This window comes from Odocoileus virginianus, chromosome 1 (assembly GCF_023699985.2).
Source record: "Odocoileus virginianus isolate 20LAN1187 ecotype Illinois chromosome 1, Ovbor_1.2, whole genome shotgun sequence".
NCBI classification, from domain to species: domain Eukaryota; kingdom Metazoa; phylum Chordata; class Mammalia; order Artiodactyla; family Cervidae; genus Odocoileus; species Odocoileus virginianus.
In genome coordinates, this window is record NC_069674.1 from 51910094 (window position 1) to 51927496 (window position 17403).

The 17403-nt window shown below is 41.7% G+C and overlaps 1 protein-coding gene across 14 annotated transcripts in view; it reads right to left on the reverse strand.

Moving 5' to 3' along the window:
• The window catches only part of PDE1C (phosphodiesterase 1C), a 585243-nt gene that overhangs the window by 276055 nt on the left and 291785 nt on the right, over positions 1-17403 (reverse strand). For 5 of the 14 annotated variants that reach the window (XM_070468295.1, XM_070468284.1, XM_070468278.1 and 2 more), the window contains one exon: positions 11393-11419. The exons of the other annotated variants lie outside the window; for them this stretch is intronic. In XM_070468295.1, the coding sequence (XP_070324396.1) occupies positions 11393-11419 (27 nt within the window). The remainder of the gene's footprint in view (positions 1-11392; positions 11420-17403) is intronic. 14 annotated transcript variants of the gene reach the window in all.

Consider the following 17403-nt stretch of genomic DNA (forward strand, 5'->3'; position numbering starts at 1 on the left):
CATCAGCCAATAAAACAAAGTCCTGTTCACTTTGGGATAGTTTTTTTTAATATTTATTTATTTGGCTGCATGGGGTTTTAGTGGTGGCACACAAGATCATCAATTTTTCGTTGCAGCATGCAGGACCTTTAGTTGCAGCATATGAACTCTCAGTTGCAGCATGTGGGGTCTAGTTCCCCAACCAGAGATAGAACCCAGGTCCCCTGCACTGGGAGAAAAGGGTCTTAGCCATTGGACCATCAGGGAAGTCCCTCTGTGATAGTTTAAATGACATAAAATTTCCCTCAAAATAGAAAACTAAATGTGAAGATGAACTATGCGTGTCTTCCTGTGGAAAGATCTTTTCAGTTCAGTTCAGTCGCTCAGTCATGTCTGATTCTTTGCAACCCCATGAACCGCAGCATGCCAGGCCTCCCTGTTCATCACCAACTCCCGGAGTCCACCCAAACCCATGTCCATTGAGTCAGTGATGCCATCCAACCATCTCATCCTCTGTCGTCCCCTTCTCCTCCTGCCCTCAATCTTTCCCAGCATCAGGGTCTTTTCCAATGAGTCAGCTCTTCGCGTCAGGTGGCCAAAGTATTGGAGTTTCAGCTTCAACATCAGTCCTTCCAATGAATACCCAGGACTGATCTCCTTTAGGATGGACTGGTTGGATCTCCTTGCAGTCCAAGGAACTCTCAAGAGTCTTCTCCAACACTATAGTTCAAAAGCATCAATTCTTCGGTGCTCAGCTTTCTTTGTAGTCCAACTCTCACATCCATATATGACCACTGGAAAAACCATAGCCGATCTTTTATGACCACATTAAACTGGTCCCTTCCAAGTCTGTCTTCCTAACTAAAGCCCATGTCCCAGAGGCTGTCGACCCTGTACATGGCTCTCCCACCCCACCTACTCCAATGTTCTTTCCAAAAGATGGCCACCAATCACTTGGTTAAGGCTGATTCCACTCTTCAATAAATAAGACACAGTCCCTGTCCCTAAAGAGCAGGGCCATCTGCTTCCTACCAGCTCCCTTACATTTCCCTGTTCTGTCTCAAAGTGTAAGCCCTTTACACTGCTGCTGCTAAGTCACTTCAGTCGTGTCCGACTCTGTGCGACCCCATAGACGGCAGCCCACCAGGCTCCCCCGTCCCTGGGATTCTCCAGGCAAGAACCCTGGAGTGGGTTGCCACTTCCCTCTCTAATGCATGAAAGAGCCCTTTGCACAGTGACCATCAAATGCTGGTTTCTCTCTGAGGGATTTTCCAAGCCTTCAGTGGCTAAGCACTTTCCATGTGCCAAAAACTTCCTATGTGCTTCACATATATGATTTCATTCTGGGCTCCCAAGAACCCCAGGAAATATTAACATTTCCACTGGACCTACAGGAAATGAAAGCTATAGTAGGAAGGGAACCTACCCAAGCCTGACCCAAGATTTGTGCCACAATTCATATTTTAGTCTAGAAATGGGTGACTCTTAAACCCCCATTCTTAACCCAACCCTCTGCCCTTCTCCCTTCACGGATGAGCAAAGATTACAGACATGCCTCTTCCAAAGCACGTTCTCGGTTTAGTCTACTCCCTCCAGCTTGCTTAGAACTTTTCATACAGGTTCCCTTTCCCCAAAGTTATGGGAATAAACAATACAGAGCATAGCATGATTCTACTTCTGCAAAGACATGGAAAAATTTAGGCAGTGAACTTTTTTCATGAACTTTGAAAAGGCATTATCATATTAAATCAGAGGACAGAAAAACACAAGTTTTCCTTTATCTGACTCTATTTTTGTTATTTACTTTATATGCATAAAGGGTTATGTATTCATGTGTGACTGATTACACTGCTTCAAAGCATTTTAAGTGGTTAAGTACTAAAATAGATAATTTTGAAAAAAAAATTACTTGGTGGTAGAGGTGAAGAACTTTTTCCCCTTTTCTCTTTTAATCACATTATGTAAATATAGCCTGTTGGGGTTTTTTAAGCCTTCACTGAACTTTCCTGAGAACTTCAACTTTTGGGTTAAAGCCAAATATGAAAATTTTCAAATGTAAAATGTCTTGATGAGAAAATAAAAATTGGCAGAGTAGAGAAATGAATTCCAAAAGGCATATTTTTCTGACCCTTTGACTTTATTCAGTTTTGAACTGCTTCATTTGGGAGTGGGAAGGGGTTCCACAGCTGTAAAAAATTATAAAACTACCAGAATAGAAAAAAAAAAAACAGATATTTTTGGTATCTCAAATATCTGCCTTTAAACTCTAGCCCAACCATTTCTCTGCTTTGTGACATCAGTCAAGTTACTTGTTTTTCCTGAGTTCTTCATCTGTGAACCAGAATCACTGTGAAGATTAAATAAGATAATGTGCATGAAGCTCTGCCACGTGGTAGATATACAATAAACTTGATCAACAGAGTACCTTTCAGATATACTTATGTTTTTGCCAAAGTTTATGTTTTGACAATTGTCCTTTTAATATCCTTCTCATGATTAGTTCACACTATTTAGGTGAAGCTGCTGCTGCTGCTGCTGCCTCCAAGTCGCTTCAGTCGTGTCCAACTCTGTGCGACCCCATAGACGGCAGCCCACCAGGCTCCCCCATCCCTGGGATTCTCCAGGCAAGAGCACTGGAGTGGGTTGCCATTTCCTTCTCCACTAGGTGAAGTTAGCAGCATCTAAATCATGGGTGATCTGGCTTGTAGTCAAAGGACCATCACTACAGGGCCAGACTATGTTATCTGCCTAGTGACCTCCATGCTAATTAGCAATGTTGCTCTTCCCCAGTGATCCAGTTATAGGTCACAAGAGTGTTTGTCATCACTGTAAATGTTGGTTGGTGGTCTGAGCTTTCTTGTAGAAAACCTCAGCAATTAGAATCATAGAATAACATTTTTGAGCCACAAGGAATCATATCATTTCTCATGTTCAAGCTTATCTCTTTTACTGTTGAGGACTCTGAGATAAAAGAGGAGTTAACTGCAAAGCTAAACTAGCGACAGAATATAAATCTGATTCTTAATCTTTCATCCATACCAGTGGTTCTCAATCACAGGTGATTTTGCCCCCCAACGAACCTTTAAGGGGGTTTGCTATTGACATCTAGTGAGTAGAGTCCAGGGATGTTACTAAACACCCTACAGTGCAAAGGACAGCTGCTACAAAAACACAAACAGTACCAAGATTAAGAAACTCTGATCTACACTACTGGACCCAGAGTCTCCCAACACTCCGAAAGTTGCCTTATAAGCTGACACTGTTGGGCACTGGACTTGGCCCCCATTTGGAAGTCCTCACCGATGACTGAATTAATCCAGTCAATTCTTCCTCTTCAGTATTGAGGGCTACTGGGATTAGGAAGGATATAGAGACGTGCCTACTCAGGCAACTGAAAGTCTGAGCTTAACTTCTGAAGCACAGTGACATGCCAGCATGAGTGCTGCTGAAATCTTACAGAAGCACTTAGGTCTTATTAGGTAATCTAAGAAAATGATTCTCAAAACCATTTTGGCAAAACATCACAGAACCGTCAAATGATGTGTACCACACAGTTATCAAATATTCAGAATAATGCACCACAAATACATTGATGCTGCACTAAACATCTCCCAGACTAACAGCCTGAATGGAGGAGAGAGAGAAATTGAAGCACTGAGGCAGAGCAAAAACACTCTCAAGAGTTTCCACGCAACGCTAGAGTTCCACAGTAAAAGATCTTAATCAGAAAAGCAGATCCAAGGATCTGCAAGGACCAAAGCAATTGTGTACTTTTGGTTCTTGCCCTTGCACGCCATCTGGCTTGCTGACCTCATAGGCCTTCACCCTGGCCAGTGTGAAGGCCAAATAGAGCCTGAATGTGGGAGCATGTGGTGATCTGCAAGTATGAGTCATTCATCAATCTAAGCTCATTTACTCCCAGTTCCACCTGGTAATTCTGGCTTTAATTCTGACCCATGGTAGAAATACATGAAGGATCCCAATCTGATTCACTCATAAAGTCAACCCACATTTAATAAATACCAACCATGTCCAAAGCACCATGCTTGAGTAGGGATCATAGACCCTATTCAAAAAAATCACAATGATGTCAAGAAGAATGACAAGCATCCAACTAATTCTTGTACCAGGCACTAAAGTAGTGACTGGGGGAACAAACTCTCTTTTAGGTAGAATGATGGAAAGAAGGCCCCATGGAAAGAAATGGCATTTGAACTAGACCTAGAGGAAAAAGTGGGAATTCAACAGGTAAAAATGAGAACATTTAAAATACTAGAAAAGATTATGAATGAAGAAGGGATGACACAAAACACAAGGCAAATAGGACATCAGCAAAGAGCTGAGCTTGACAGGAACTCAAAGTGAATGGGAGGGAATAACAGAGACAAAGTAGGAAAACTGAGATAGAGACAGATGTAGAAATCCTTCAAGTTCTAGATAAGAAAGTAGTCTTTATTAGCTGAAAGTAAGCCAGTGGAGGTTTGTTGCTTTTGGAGTTACTGTTGTTATTTTCTAAACAGATGTGACATCATCAGAGACTCTATGGAAAAAGGAATCATACATGTGTGAGCAGAATGGAGATGAAGTAACCTGTTACTCTGGTTAGTAACAGTAATAGTCAGGAGGCTATTCAAGACTCAGAGAGACAGATAATGAGACTGGACCAAGATCATGAGAGTGAAAAGAGTGAGGAGGAAGAGCCCACAGCTTATTAAAGACCGATTTATCACATTTGGAGGTGGAGAACACAAAGCTAAAGTTGGAGAAACACACACAACAGCAGTTCATTAAAGCAACTCAAGAGATCCTGGATGAGTGGGAGAATGGTAGTGACTATTAGAACTGAAGATGGAAGAGAAAAGAAGAATGAACTGTGTCCAGGTGGTCCTCTTAACTCAAAAAAATGACAACTCAATGCCAAGGTAATTCCTGCTACTGGTATCTAAACAAACCACCCATGTAACTCTGGAAGTCCACTGGTTAAGAATCCGCCTTGCAAGGCTATGTTCGATCCCTGGTCAGGAAACTAGATCCCACATGCCGCAGGGCAACTACTAAGCCTTATTACTCCAGAGCCCACGAAGTCCCTGTGCACTGCAATGAAGACCCAGGACAGCCTAGATAGACAGATAGACAGACTACCCAGACTTAGTGCCTGAGCTACTTACTTCACCTCAGCACCCTCTCCTCCCAGGCCAAGTCCCCAGCTCCTGCTAAATAGACTCTTGAATCCAGATCCTGTGCCTATGCTCCCCAGACTCCTGCTGAGATATCTGGAGGATGACCAAGTGAGTAAGGGATGAATGAGCAGCAGTTGCCTTACATGCTACAATCTGAGCAAACTACCTATGTGGACCCTCTGTCACCTTCCATTCTCTCCGGCTGTTTCCTCTGAAATCACACTACTTATAGACCACTTTCCCTGTTAACTGCCTTTGGATTATTCTTCGTGGCTAAGTCTCAGTGTCCATCTATGATCTGTGCTCTAATCATACCACTTTGTTCCTTTCTCTGGTCCACTCTGCCTGCCACCATTCACTGTCAAGTCACCCTGACTCAGCTGGCAATCTTGGAACTTAAACTGGACATATTATCACAGCTGATCACATGGTTCCTACTACTTTGAGAATTGATTAGTCATCACAAACACATATAGGAAAATATTTTTAAAGGGTTTTATCTCTTAGAAGATTCCCTTGCCCCTTGTATTAGATGTCACCACTAATACTTGGGCTCTAAATATCAATACAACTGAGTAAGTAGTAGTATGCAAGACTGGTTATCCATAAGCATGCAAAAATATGTGTATTGATGTAACCTATCACCCCTTTAACTTTCCCAACAAGTTTATTTGGCTGTCTTTTTTTAACCATGAAGTAAAAGACTACATCCACTGAGTCTGTGTCAACAATGCCAAAAAGAGTTTCAGGATTCACCAATGAGTCTTAATATGTCTGGGATGAAATGGGCGCAGTTCAGCAAAAGATGCACCTGTTAACACAAGAATACAAGTACTTGGAAGGCAGTCTTCCCAAAGGGTGATATCCACTCACCTTCCTGCCCATCCCCACCCACACACACCAATCTATTAGTAACAGCAAAGGTGGAGGTTCTGTTGATGACTCATTAAGTATGCTGATTCATGAAGGCTGACACAGGCAGACCTGACTAGAGGAATCATTTGCTGGATTTAATCAATTATTGGGTTCATCAAATGTGATTACTGAGTCACATAAAAATCCAAGTGAAAGAAGCATTAGACACTAGAGGGAAAAAAATAACTCCTTGTTTTGCCTTGCAACAGATGGAGGTCATTCTGTTTTCTATGTGTGTAAGATGTACTTTATTCATTACTTGCACATACTTGTATCCTGAGCTGTCTTCTTAATGTCCAGAATATTTTAAAGCCATGTGCCCTTTTGAGAAAAACCTAAAGACTCAGCAAAACATACATTTTTAAAATAACTGAAGACATTGAAGAAAATAAAAAATCCTCGACTATTTCATTAGATTTTAATATACTTCTAAGCACCATGAATGTTAAAAAAAACACTGTAGGGTCTCTGTGATCTAGTGACAGAAGAGTATATGATAATTTAAGTATCTTCTCCAAAGATCTAATTGTTCCAAATAACATTCAATATTTACATCTATTATAGCACTTACCATATTTTATTGTAATTTTTTTCACAGTCACACCTAACAATCCCAAGACTTCCCAGGTAGCATTAGTAGTAAAGAATCCGTACAATGTAGGAGATGTGGGTTCAATCCCTGGATCAGGAAGGTCCCCTGGAGTAGAAAATGGCAACCAACTCCAGTACTGTTGCCTGGATAGAGCATTCCATGGACAGAACAACCTGGACGGCTACAGTCCATAAGGCAACAGAATCGGACACAACTGAGTGACTGAGCAAGCAGCCACGTCTACAAGCCTGTGTACCTCTTCACAGAGGTTATTTTACGTATGTTTTTATTTCCAGTGTTTTTTAAGTATATATCAATAGCAAATATTAAGTAAACTTTTGTTAAAATGGGAGATTATTGCAAAGTGCTATGCATGTAACTATCAACCTAATGTCAACTAACAAGAAGAGAGAAAAGTTTGGCTCAGGTTAATTGCTCACAGAAATGTCTAGAAATATGAAACATGTACATCAATCAGACAGAGTCAGAATCAGAACTTCCACTAAAAGACCTAAACAGAGCTAGAGTTAATAACTGTGGTGTTGGAGAAGACTCCTGAGAGTCCTTTGGACTGCAAGGAGTTCCAACCAGTCCATCTTAAAGGAGATCAGTCCTGGGTGTTCACTGGAAGGACTGATACTGAAGCTGAAACTCCAATACTTTGGCCACCTCATGCGAAGCGTTGACTCATTGGAAAAGACCCTGATGCTGAGAGGGACTGGGGGCAGGAGGAGAAGGGGACGACAGAGGATGAGATGGCTGGATGGTATCACTGACTCGATGAACATGAGTTTGAGTAAACTCTGGGAATTGGTGATGGACAGGGAGGCCTGGCGTGCTGTGATTCATGGGGTCGCAAAGAGTTGGACACGACTGAGCGACTGAACTGAACAAAACCCTTCATGCTAATGAGGATTTTGCTATCTGGTGACCTTAAAACTCCAACTCCTGGCCATCTTGGCCAAAGTATTTCCACTGTTCAGTCATATGAAAACAACAATAGTCCATGGAGGTCCCTCGGGTGTGTGGATACGCCTTTCCTTGTACCTCTGCCTGGAATTGTGCTGAACAGTCACAGTTCCCCTCACACACTGAAATACGGTGAGTATGTGTTCTTGTGTGTGTGTGTTGGAAGCTCTTCTGACATAGATTTAACATTACATCATCCCTTGTAACAGTTGTTTTTCTTTAGGAGTAGCCCAGAAATATTAGATTATCTCTAAGTATCTGTGATTATTCTATACATGGTCTGGCATGCTTTCTCAAAGGTATAAACTTCTCTTAGCCAGACCTGATACCCTGAAGCTGTAGCTGTATTGAAAACAACCTGAGGAGAATTTCACGGGGAAGCAGGCTTCCCATGTAATCCTTTCTAGCTGTCAAATTGCCATTTCACCACTTCAACAAATCTCTTGAAATGGGCCTTCATGGACAAGACCCATTCATAAAGCCAAAGGATGGTTCCCCTTAATTGTGTTGATTTAAAGCTCAATTCAATAAGGCTTTCCGTGCAGGGAGAAGCTTACCTCCTACCGACAGGTGTCCTTGCTAACCCAGTAAAGAGTACTTGTAACATTACTCTTTCGATTGAAATTCTGCTCTTGAAAGAGGTGAGTACATTTTCCTTAACACTAAACGTGAGACTCAGTAGAATCACTATCATCAAAATATCATTCTTGTGGGCTACTAAGACCTGCCTAGCATTTTGTGAAAAATTCAAAGAAAGATGTCTACCTCAGTTGGGTTGTAGTTGGATAATGATGACTTTGCAAGCTAGTGGATTTTTTTTCTTATCATTGCTTTTGAAGGTAAATAAGTACATGAGTGAAATGAAATTAAACTTAGCAAGACTTTAAACAAAGGTAGATGATTTGTGTATCTTAGGCTGTCTTTTCCCTAATGTTCAAAGCAAACCTATAAGATTTAAAGCTTTTTAATGTAACATTTGAGTCATTTGATTTTCCTACATGAAGTCACCAACTTTACTTGATTCATTATTAACTGAAGCCAAATAACTACATTTAGAATTCAACTGACCAGCTGAATCCACACTAATATGCCTGTCCCTAAGAGGAAAAATCCAGTCCATCCTAAAGGATATCAGTCCTGAATATTCATTGGAAGGACTGATGCTGAAGCTGAAACTCCAATACTTTGGCCACCTGATGTGAAGAACTGACTCATTTGAAAAGACCCTGATGCTGGGAAAGATTGAAGGCGGGAGGAGAAGGGGACGACAGAGGATGAGGTAGTTGGAAAGCATCACCGACTCAATGGACAGAAATTTGAGTAAAGTCCGGGGGTTGGTGATAGACAGGGAGGTCTGGCGTGCTATAGTCCATGGGGTCACAAAGAGTCAGACATGACTGAGCGACTGAACTGAACTGAACATGAAAAAGGAATCACAGCTATTCCCCATTGAAATGAATCATCCAAGAGACAAGCATATATTCAAACATAGCAGCATCAGAGAGGGGTATCAAGATATGTTTAAAGGTGTGTACCATTCATCAAATGAGGTATTCACAGACTCCCAATTTACAGATCTCTGGAAAAGGTCTCAAGAAAGATCATTCTGCAAAAGGTTGAAGGTTTGATACATGAAAATGGCCTCAAATTCGTTAACACCTTTTCATCAAGAGATATAATCTATGTCCCCTTCTCTCAACTCTGGATGGGTTGTACAACACCTTAACCAATAAGATACAGCAGAAGTGACACTGAGCCAGTTTCAGGGAGATAGCATCTTCCACTCTTTATCTCTTGGAACACATGGCCTAAGAAGCCAGCTAAGAGTTCAACTCCCCTGAGATCACCTTGCAATAGAAGCTGAAGCTCATGGAGACATTTTGGAGGATGAAAACCATGTGGAGAGAGAGAAGAAACAAGGAGCAGCAAAGCTCCCCAGATGCAAATGAAGACTCAATCTTGGAAGTGCATCCTATATCCCCAGCAGCCCTGGATGACACCAGGTGCGTCAGATCCAAGACACCCAGACAAGTCCTTCCTGAATTCCTGACCTAAAAAATCATGAGCAAAGTAAAACCTTTGTTCTAATCCATGAGAGTGGTGATAGATTAGCAGACATGGATCTATTTCATATGAGGATAGGTATGTGATTAAAAACAGAAGAGCTCAAACCACGCCTCTACTAATTTGCACTTCACTTCAACAAAGCTAATAAGCTAAAGTCAGTCTTTTTTTCACATTGACATCAAAATGCAACAGTGTTCATGTGAGATATGCAAAAATATGCTTTGCTCCAAAGTTGACATAGTAATTTGAAACCTGACAGGTTTGAGCAGGTCTCCTGTAAAACTCCCTCTTACCTGTCTATGTATCTTCCCTTAAAATAAAATTGAGGCAACACTGAAATATCTTATACCCCTAGTTAACTACATGTAAAAATGATAAATTACCTTTTACAACTGAAGACAATTATGCCCTTTAATCTGAGTGATTAATTTACACCATTCTTAGTGGTTTAAATGCAATCACTACCATGAGACTGATGAACCTGAACAAGACAGAATTATTTGGCCATCTGTATAAGCTTACTATATTTAGAGAAGTATAGCAACCCTCTAGGAAGCTTTAAAGTTTTATTTCATTTTCTCTCAATGATTGTGTACCTCCTCACTGCATATCAAATGATGACACCACTACTTTGGATTACTGAATTTATTTAGAAACCATAGGACATAGGAGGCTCTGCTATGAGATGAGACTCTCTAGAAAAGGTCATATTAAAGTCATCATCTGATGGTAATACTATTTTTAAAAGACTTTTTTATTTTTATATATTTATTTTTGGCTGCACTGGGTCTTCATTGCTGTATGCAGGCTTTCTCTAATTGCAGCAAGTGGGAGCTACTCTCCAGTTATGGTGCATGGGCTTAGTTGCTCTGCAACATGTGAGATCTTCCTGGACCAGGGATCGAACCTATGTCCCCTGCACTGGCAAGTGGATTCTTAACCACTGAACCATCAAAGAAGCTCTGAAAGTACCATTGTTGAAACCTACTGGAAGATTTTAATTGCAACAGTAATTTTTTATCTCATGTAACCTGTTTAAAGTCACAATACCAAAGTCAATTAATGAAAAGCAGACACTAGACTTTTAGACAGAGCCATAGGTTTCTATTGCCCAGCAAACAAAAGACCTAAGCGGCTTTATTTCTATGGAATGTGCTTTCCAAACCCTTTGCAATAAAACAGAGTAATGGAGGGTGATGATAGATGATATTCTACTTTAAATTACCCTTTTTATGGTTAAATCAAAAGACTGCCCTTAAAGGAATCTGTATCTATGTTTTGAGCTCAGTAGCATTTTGTCAGAAAATCAGCCTAGAAGAATCCAAAACCTGAACATGCATTTGAAGACCTTTCTCTGCTCCCATCCATAAACCTTGATACACTCGCCCTCAGCCCAGCCCCAGTCTGGTCAAGGTTTAGTAAAATCACTGGACAGTTTAGCAGTAATGAGTTTTTAAGCAACTGAACCCACTCTTATGTGAGAGTATACACTTACTGTGCCACGCCAAATACCTGCAAACAGTTTTTAACTACAGCAACAGTAACAACTCAAAGATAAAGCAGGCAACTCACTGAGAAGGAACCAAGACTCTTTATTACAATCAATGTCCATCATGAGCTTGACTTGTGAAGAACTGTGACATAGAGGAGTCAACCAACCAGCTCCCCTTTCTCAGAGAGACGCTCTTACCTCTGGGATGTTTTCTTATATTTCCTCCTGTGGGGAAAGAAGCATAAACACAGATCAGAAAAGAGTTTGCTGCAGGTGGTAGGTGAGAAAAAGCTTCAATGGGGATGGACACAGAGGTGAACGCTGTAGAAAGTTCTCTCTGTGAGGCTGGTGGATGTCAAAGCCCACTTAAAAGTTCTGTGTTACAGAATGCTGTGCTTGAATGCATAGAACCACAGTCTCAGCAGTTACACACAGCATCCCCAGAGGATGTTCCACCCTTTCCCCTATGAGGGCACTGTAGCATCTTGGTTGAGATCAGATTTTAAAGACAGCAAGAACCAGGTTCAAATCTCAGCCCTTCAGCAGGTTCATGGGGTTGTTGAGGAATAAATGGGCAGATGTTTGCAAAGCATGTCTTATACCTGGCATATTAAATGGTCAATAACTATTAGCTATTTCTACTGTCATTATTGTTACTATTATTCCCATCAGCTTGCAATGAAGTCTCTTTAAAGATTTGCCTTTTAAAATATAAATGTGTAATCATGCAACTAGACCATAATATCAGACATAAGGTCTTCAGAGAAGGAAGGAGTGAGGAAAGGGGCAATGAGAAGGTCTAAAAGCAAAAGTGGTGAGAGCAGCATCAGGAGCTTGCTACTTACTGGCTCAGCTCAGTACCCCAGAAAAGTCCCAGGAAGCACAGTGGCTGGAGGTCTACTCCACCTCTCCTATTTATGTTCCTCATTTAGCCAGGGGCAAATCTTTCGGGTGTGGAGCTTCTCAATCTATCAGAGGGAGGTTATGTCTGCCCTGTCTCTCTTACCTGGGTCATTGTGGCATTCAAGGAGGAAATGATCATGAAAGTTTATTTTCCAATGTATCCCGATGTTTTTCATGTTTGTGTCAAATTTTGTAGATTTCAAAGACCCTCAAAAGAGTTTTAGAAGACTCTTTACTGGGGGATTAGAGGAAAAGAAGTGGTGAGAGAGGAAAATGCACCTCCCAGGAGCATCTCCAGGAAGGGCAATGCTTCCCAGTTGTCCCTGGTTCCACATCAACATTCCCATTACAGTCACTGCACCAGGAAGCCAAGCCACTGATTTGCTAATAGAGTTGTAAGTTGCACATGCTTTTAAAAAAAAAAAAAAGGTACAGACGTGTCAAATTCAGAATCCCTACAACCTATGACACTTTGTTCAAGTGAAAACATACATGACGATGTGACATGTTAAATGAAGTAAGTCATGTATGGCACCAAATCCACAGTGTGATCTTGACCTGATATGTACAAAGAAAATGCACCAGAGTGATAACCATGAGCCCATGGTAGTAGGTTAGTGAATCACTACTTTTATTTTTACTTGCATTAATTTTCTATATTTTCTATTTAAATGAGCATTTCTATTTTAAATGAGCATTAAATGAGGTTGCAATTAGAAAAAATGTATAAAATATTCACATACCTATATACACATAGTCACATACACAGATATACATATCTATAGGATAAACACACAGAAATATTTAGATGTTTGAATTATAGCATATAGGTAGGAAAGAAGGTCCACTAACAGTTGACCTAATGAGTTAGGGCTTGGGGCTTAGAGTAAACTACCTGTGTTCCAATCTTGGCTGTGGCACTCAGCTCTATAGTGTTTATATTTGACCCCTCTGAGCTTCAGTTTCTTCATCTGTAAAGTGGGAATAATCAGAGCACCTCTCTCAAGACCTTACAGTGAGAAATAAAGGAGATCACCCACCTGAATCTCAGCTCCCCAAAGGCAGATTTTTTTATATGCCTCTCCACTGTATCCCTGGTGAAGGAAATAGCACCCCACTCCAGTACTCCTGCCTGGAAAATCCCATGGATGGATGAGCCTGGTAGGCTACAGTCCATGGGGTCGCTAGAAGTCAGACAAAACTGAGTGACTTCACTTTCACTTTTCACTTTCATGCACTGGAGAGGGAAATGGCAACCCACTCCAGTGTTCTTGCCTGGAAAATCCCAGGGACGGGGGACCCTGGTGGGCTGCCGTCTATGGGGCCGCACAGAGTTGGACATGACTGAAGCAACTTAGCGGCAGCAGCAGCAGCCACTGTATCCCACTGCTTAAAACAGTGTTTTGCACTCCCTCCAAAAACTGTGATGGATGTGCACTGACCATTCTAGACAACCCCCTCCAGCAGTGACAGTTCACACTCACTCGGCAGTAACAGGGGCAGAGGTTTCATCTACAGGCACAGAGCACAGTGACCTGTGGGTGTGACCCAGGCCCTTGAACCTGGTTAGAACTGCTGTCTAACAAACCGAGCTAAGTGTTTGGCAAGACTGGAAAATAACCCACTGAAAGTGTGCAAGGACCAGAGGTAAGGGGGCAATCAGACCAGATGGATGCCCCTGGTTCCCACCCAGAAACTCAACTAGTTCTATCAACAAAAGGCATCTTCAGAGGCCAGAAGACAACCTTTGGTACTGGCTTCCACAGAACTCTTTCAGCATCTGCCAAGGACCATATACCAGCACCACTGAGAACGCCAAAGGCATCAAAATGAACAAAAATAAGAAAAGCTTCCATTTCCAGCAACTACTAGTAACACACACTTAACATATATCACTGCTGCTGCTGCTGCCAGGCAGCAGGCAAGAACACTAGAGTGGGTTGCCATTTCCTTCTCCAATGCATGAAAGTGAAAAGCGAAAGCAAAGTTGCTCAGTCGTGTCCGACTCTTAGCGACCCCATGGACTGCAGCCTACCAGGCTCCTCCGTCCTGTGGGATTTTCCAGGCAAGAGTACTGGAGTGGGGTGCCACTGCCCTCTCTGACTTATATCACTAATCCTCACAAAAACCCTGCTAAGATCCACTCTCTGAAAGAATCTGAATTCTAAAAAAGGAAATTAAGACATGTTACCAAAAGTGTTACTTTGTTATAACAACCAAGACTGAGATATGGCTCAGGAAGTTTTGTCAAAGAGGTAGTTTTGATGGACTGGGGCAGGGGTTGGGGGGTGGGGAACAGAGTTCCACAAGGAGAAATAAGTAAGAACGTGGGGCAAGCAGGTGAGGAGGGTATGCCTGGCGGCCTCAAACCAGCTCAGCTCAGCCAGATTTGAAAGCAGATAGCAGGTTCTAAGTCTAAAAAGTGCTCAAAACAAAGCTAATCAAGAAAAGTAATAAAATGTATACATTAAAAAAAAAAAAGAAAAGAGGACACCCGAGAGAAGGGGGTGGTCACCTCTTACATCACCCTGTGGAAAGATGATAGGGCTCTGGAATGTGATAAACCTGGTTCAAAACCCAACTTCTCCCTCTCTAACTGAGACTCAGACAAGCTCAACACTAAAGCAAGCTTTAGCTTCCACATCTCTAAAATGGGAGGAATGAGCTCACAGAATATAATGTATTGAATTACCAGGCACCATGCATGCCATGTAAAGGCCATTCTAAAAGGTTTAGGACTCTCTGTCCCTCATTTTCAGTTTCTTGAGCCTAGGGGTCCTGTCATAGGGCTCACTGCATCTATCCCAAGGGTGTGCACATCAACCAGCACATGTTGGCACGCAACAAATGTTTGCTGGCAAAATAAATAAATCATTTGTAGCTGTCACCCACAACTACCAAAATATGGGTTGTGCCTTTGGTAGAATCAAAAAAGAGAGACCAAAAATCTGATTTTCAGTCCAACCCATCTCCCTGACACTCACTTGCCACCTTCTTCAATGCATTCCTGAACTCACACATTCTGAAGTTCTCCCTTCCCATCTTGTCCCATTTAGACAGACAGCTCCCTCATCAAAAGAGACCCAACCCAAAAAGTGTCCTCTTACACTGGAGCTGAAAGGTCAGTGCTTAAAACACAAGAGAAAATACAGATCTATGGAAATTGCTCTACTCGAGATCCTACTCACCGATCATCTTGACTCAGCAAGATGGTGAGGCCCAAGACCTCTGCTTTCAGCTGAGACATCACTTCCTCCTGAAAACCTTCTGGGGCCGCCCACACTGGATCATCCCTTTTGTGTGTTCCATGGTAACTGAGTTCATCTGTTATGCTGATGGCAAGATAGATGGCTTGTCCAGTATCTGCTAGTGGTTCTCTCTTGCCTAACATGGTGCTTAACAAATGACAAGTGCTCAATACATTGTTGTGTAAATGAGTGGATTTATCAAGACACTAACCAAAATGCTTTCTTTCTACTCATTTTTCTTCTGTTCAGTGATAATTCACTATAAGCAGTGAGGACATCTACCACAGACATGGTTTTCTACAAACAGGAGGAATGCAATGAGAGAAGGCCTGGGAGGTGGACAGTGGTGGGATGCTCACAATCATTGCGCACCTCCTCTGTTCCACATCTGTTACCTAAATTAACTCACTTTGACCTCCAACAGACCTCAGGAGATTAACCTCACTTTATACTTGATGGAAGGGATGCCCAATGGCTCAGCAGGTAAAGAATCTGCCTGCAATGAAGGAGATACAGGAGATGCAGGTTCAATCCCTGGGTCAGGAAGATCCCCTAGAGAAGGAAATGGTAACCGACTCCAGTGTTCATGCCTGGGAAATCCCAGGGACAGAGGAGCCTGGAGGGCTACAGTCCAAAGGGTTGCAAGGAGTCGGACACGACAGAGTGACTAAGCATACACACACACTTGGTGGAAATGAGGCTCAGAGAGTTTAAGTGACTTGACTAAGGATACAGAACCCTGAACCAATTGAGACAGAATGCAAACTCTGAAGCCCTCCAAGAAAATTGAGGAAATTAGTCAAAGAAGTCAAAAGATGCCTGGAGGAAACTTAGACACTAGACAAAAACAAACAAAGCCAACAATAGAAATGTACTGGGCTCTTTCCATCCAAATGCAGGAAATGAGCTGGAAAAAAAAAAAAAAAAAACTAGTTTATTCTTGGCCTTTTGTTTTTAAGAACAGAATTTGCCCCTGAAAGACAAAGGAAATGTTTTAAATGTTTTGTTTTGGTTTCTCAAACTTACTTTAAATTTATAATGTTTTGAAAATTAATACATCAGAAGTCCCAAGATTCATGTAGCTAGACTAAGCTGATTCAGACCACAGAGAATGACCAAGATGCTGTGCTCTGGAATCTGGGCAGGGTAGGGGATGGAGACAGCACAGCCTCACACGGAGGCAGAAGGCAGGACATCTTCATGAGGCCAAACTGAGGAAACTGCATCCATGAAAGTCTGGACCACTTTGCAAGCTCTGTTCCCCAGAATACACTTTGCCTTACTCACATACACACATACATGGCATTGGTTGTTTGTTTATTCATTTGTTTAAGGAGAGGCATTATGGCGTAGTGCTTGAGATCACTTACGTAAGCTAAATCCCTTCTGTGACTTACTGTGTCCAATAAGCTATGTGACCTTTGGCAACTTACATCACTTTTGCAACCACCAGTTCCTTATCCGTTAGATTTGGGTAACAGTAATATGTGCTTCACAGGCTGATGTAAGAGATGAATGTAGTAGTGGATGTAAAGCATATAGCACAGTGCCAGGCATCCAGTAAATGTTCAAGTGCAAGTCAGCTGCTGTATTTATAATAACAGTGTCACACAAATAATGATATAATTTCATAGGTTTCCAAATTTTGTTTGGAAAAAGAAAAGTCTTTCACTGATTAGAAAACTAAAAATAAAAAAAAGTTTAAGATTGCTTTCTAAAGTAGAAAAGCTGAATACTCCCAATTCTCCACATCTTAGAACACCTGAGCCACAAAGATAGCAAGTGCTAATCTCAGTCCTACTAAGGGGAGAAGGAACTAAACCCCTGCCCAGCTCTCTCTGTTCACCCATGCCTAAGGGAGCCTGCAGGCTATTCATTCTGACACCCATCCAGCAGTGGTCCCTGTTAGCCTAGCAGATCACATGTTTTCCTCTAATGTCAAAGCTGGATCATTGCTCAGAAAGAAAGGGAAAGGAGGGGGAAAAAAGGAAAGAAAAGCTAGGTATTTAGGAACTAGACACTATAATAATCCTTATAAATATCTAAAATTATCTTTTA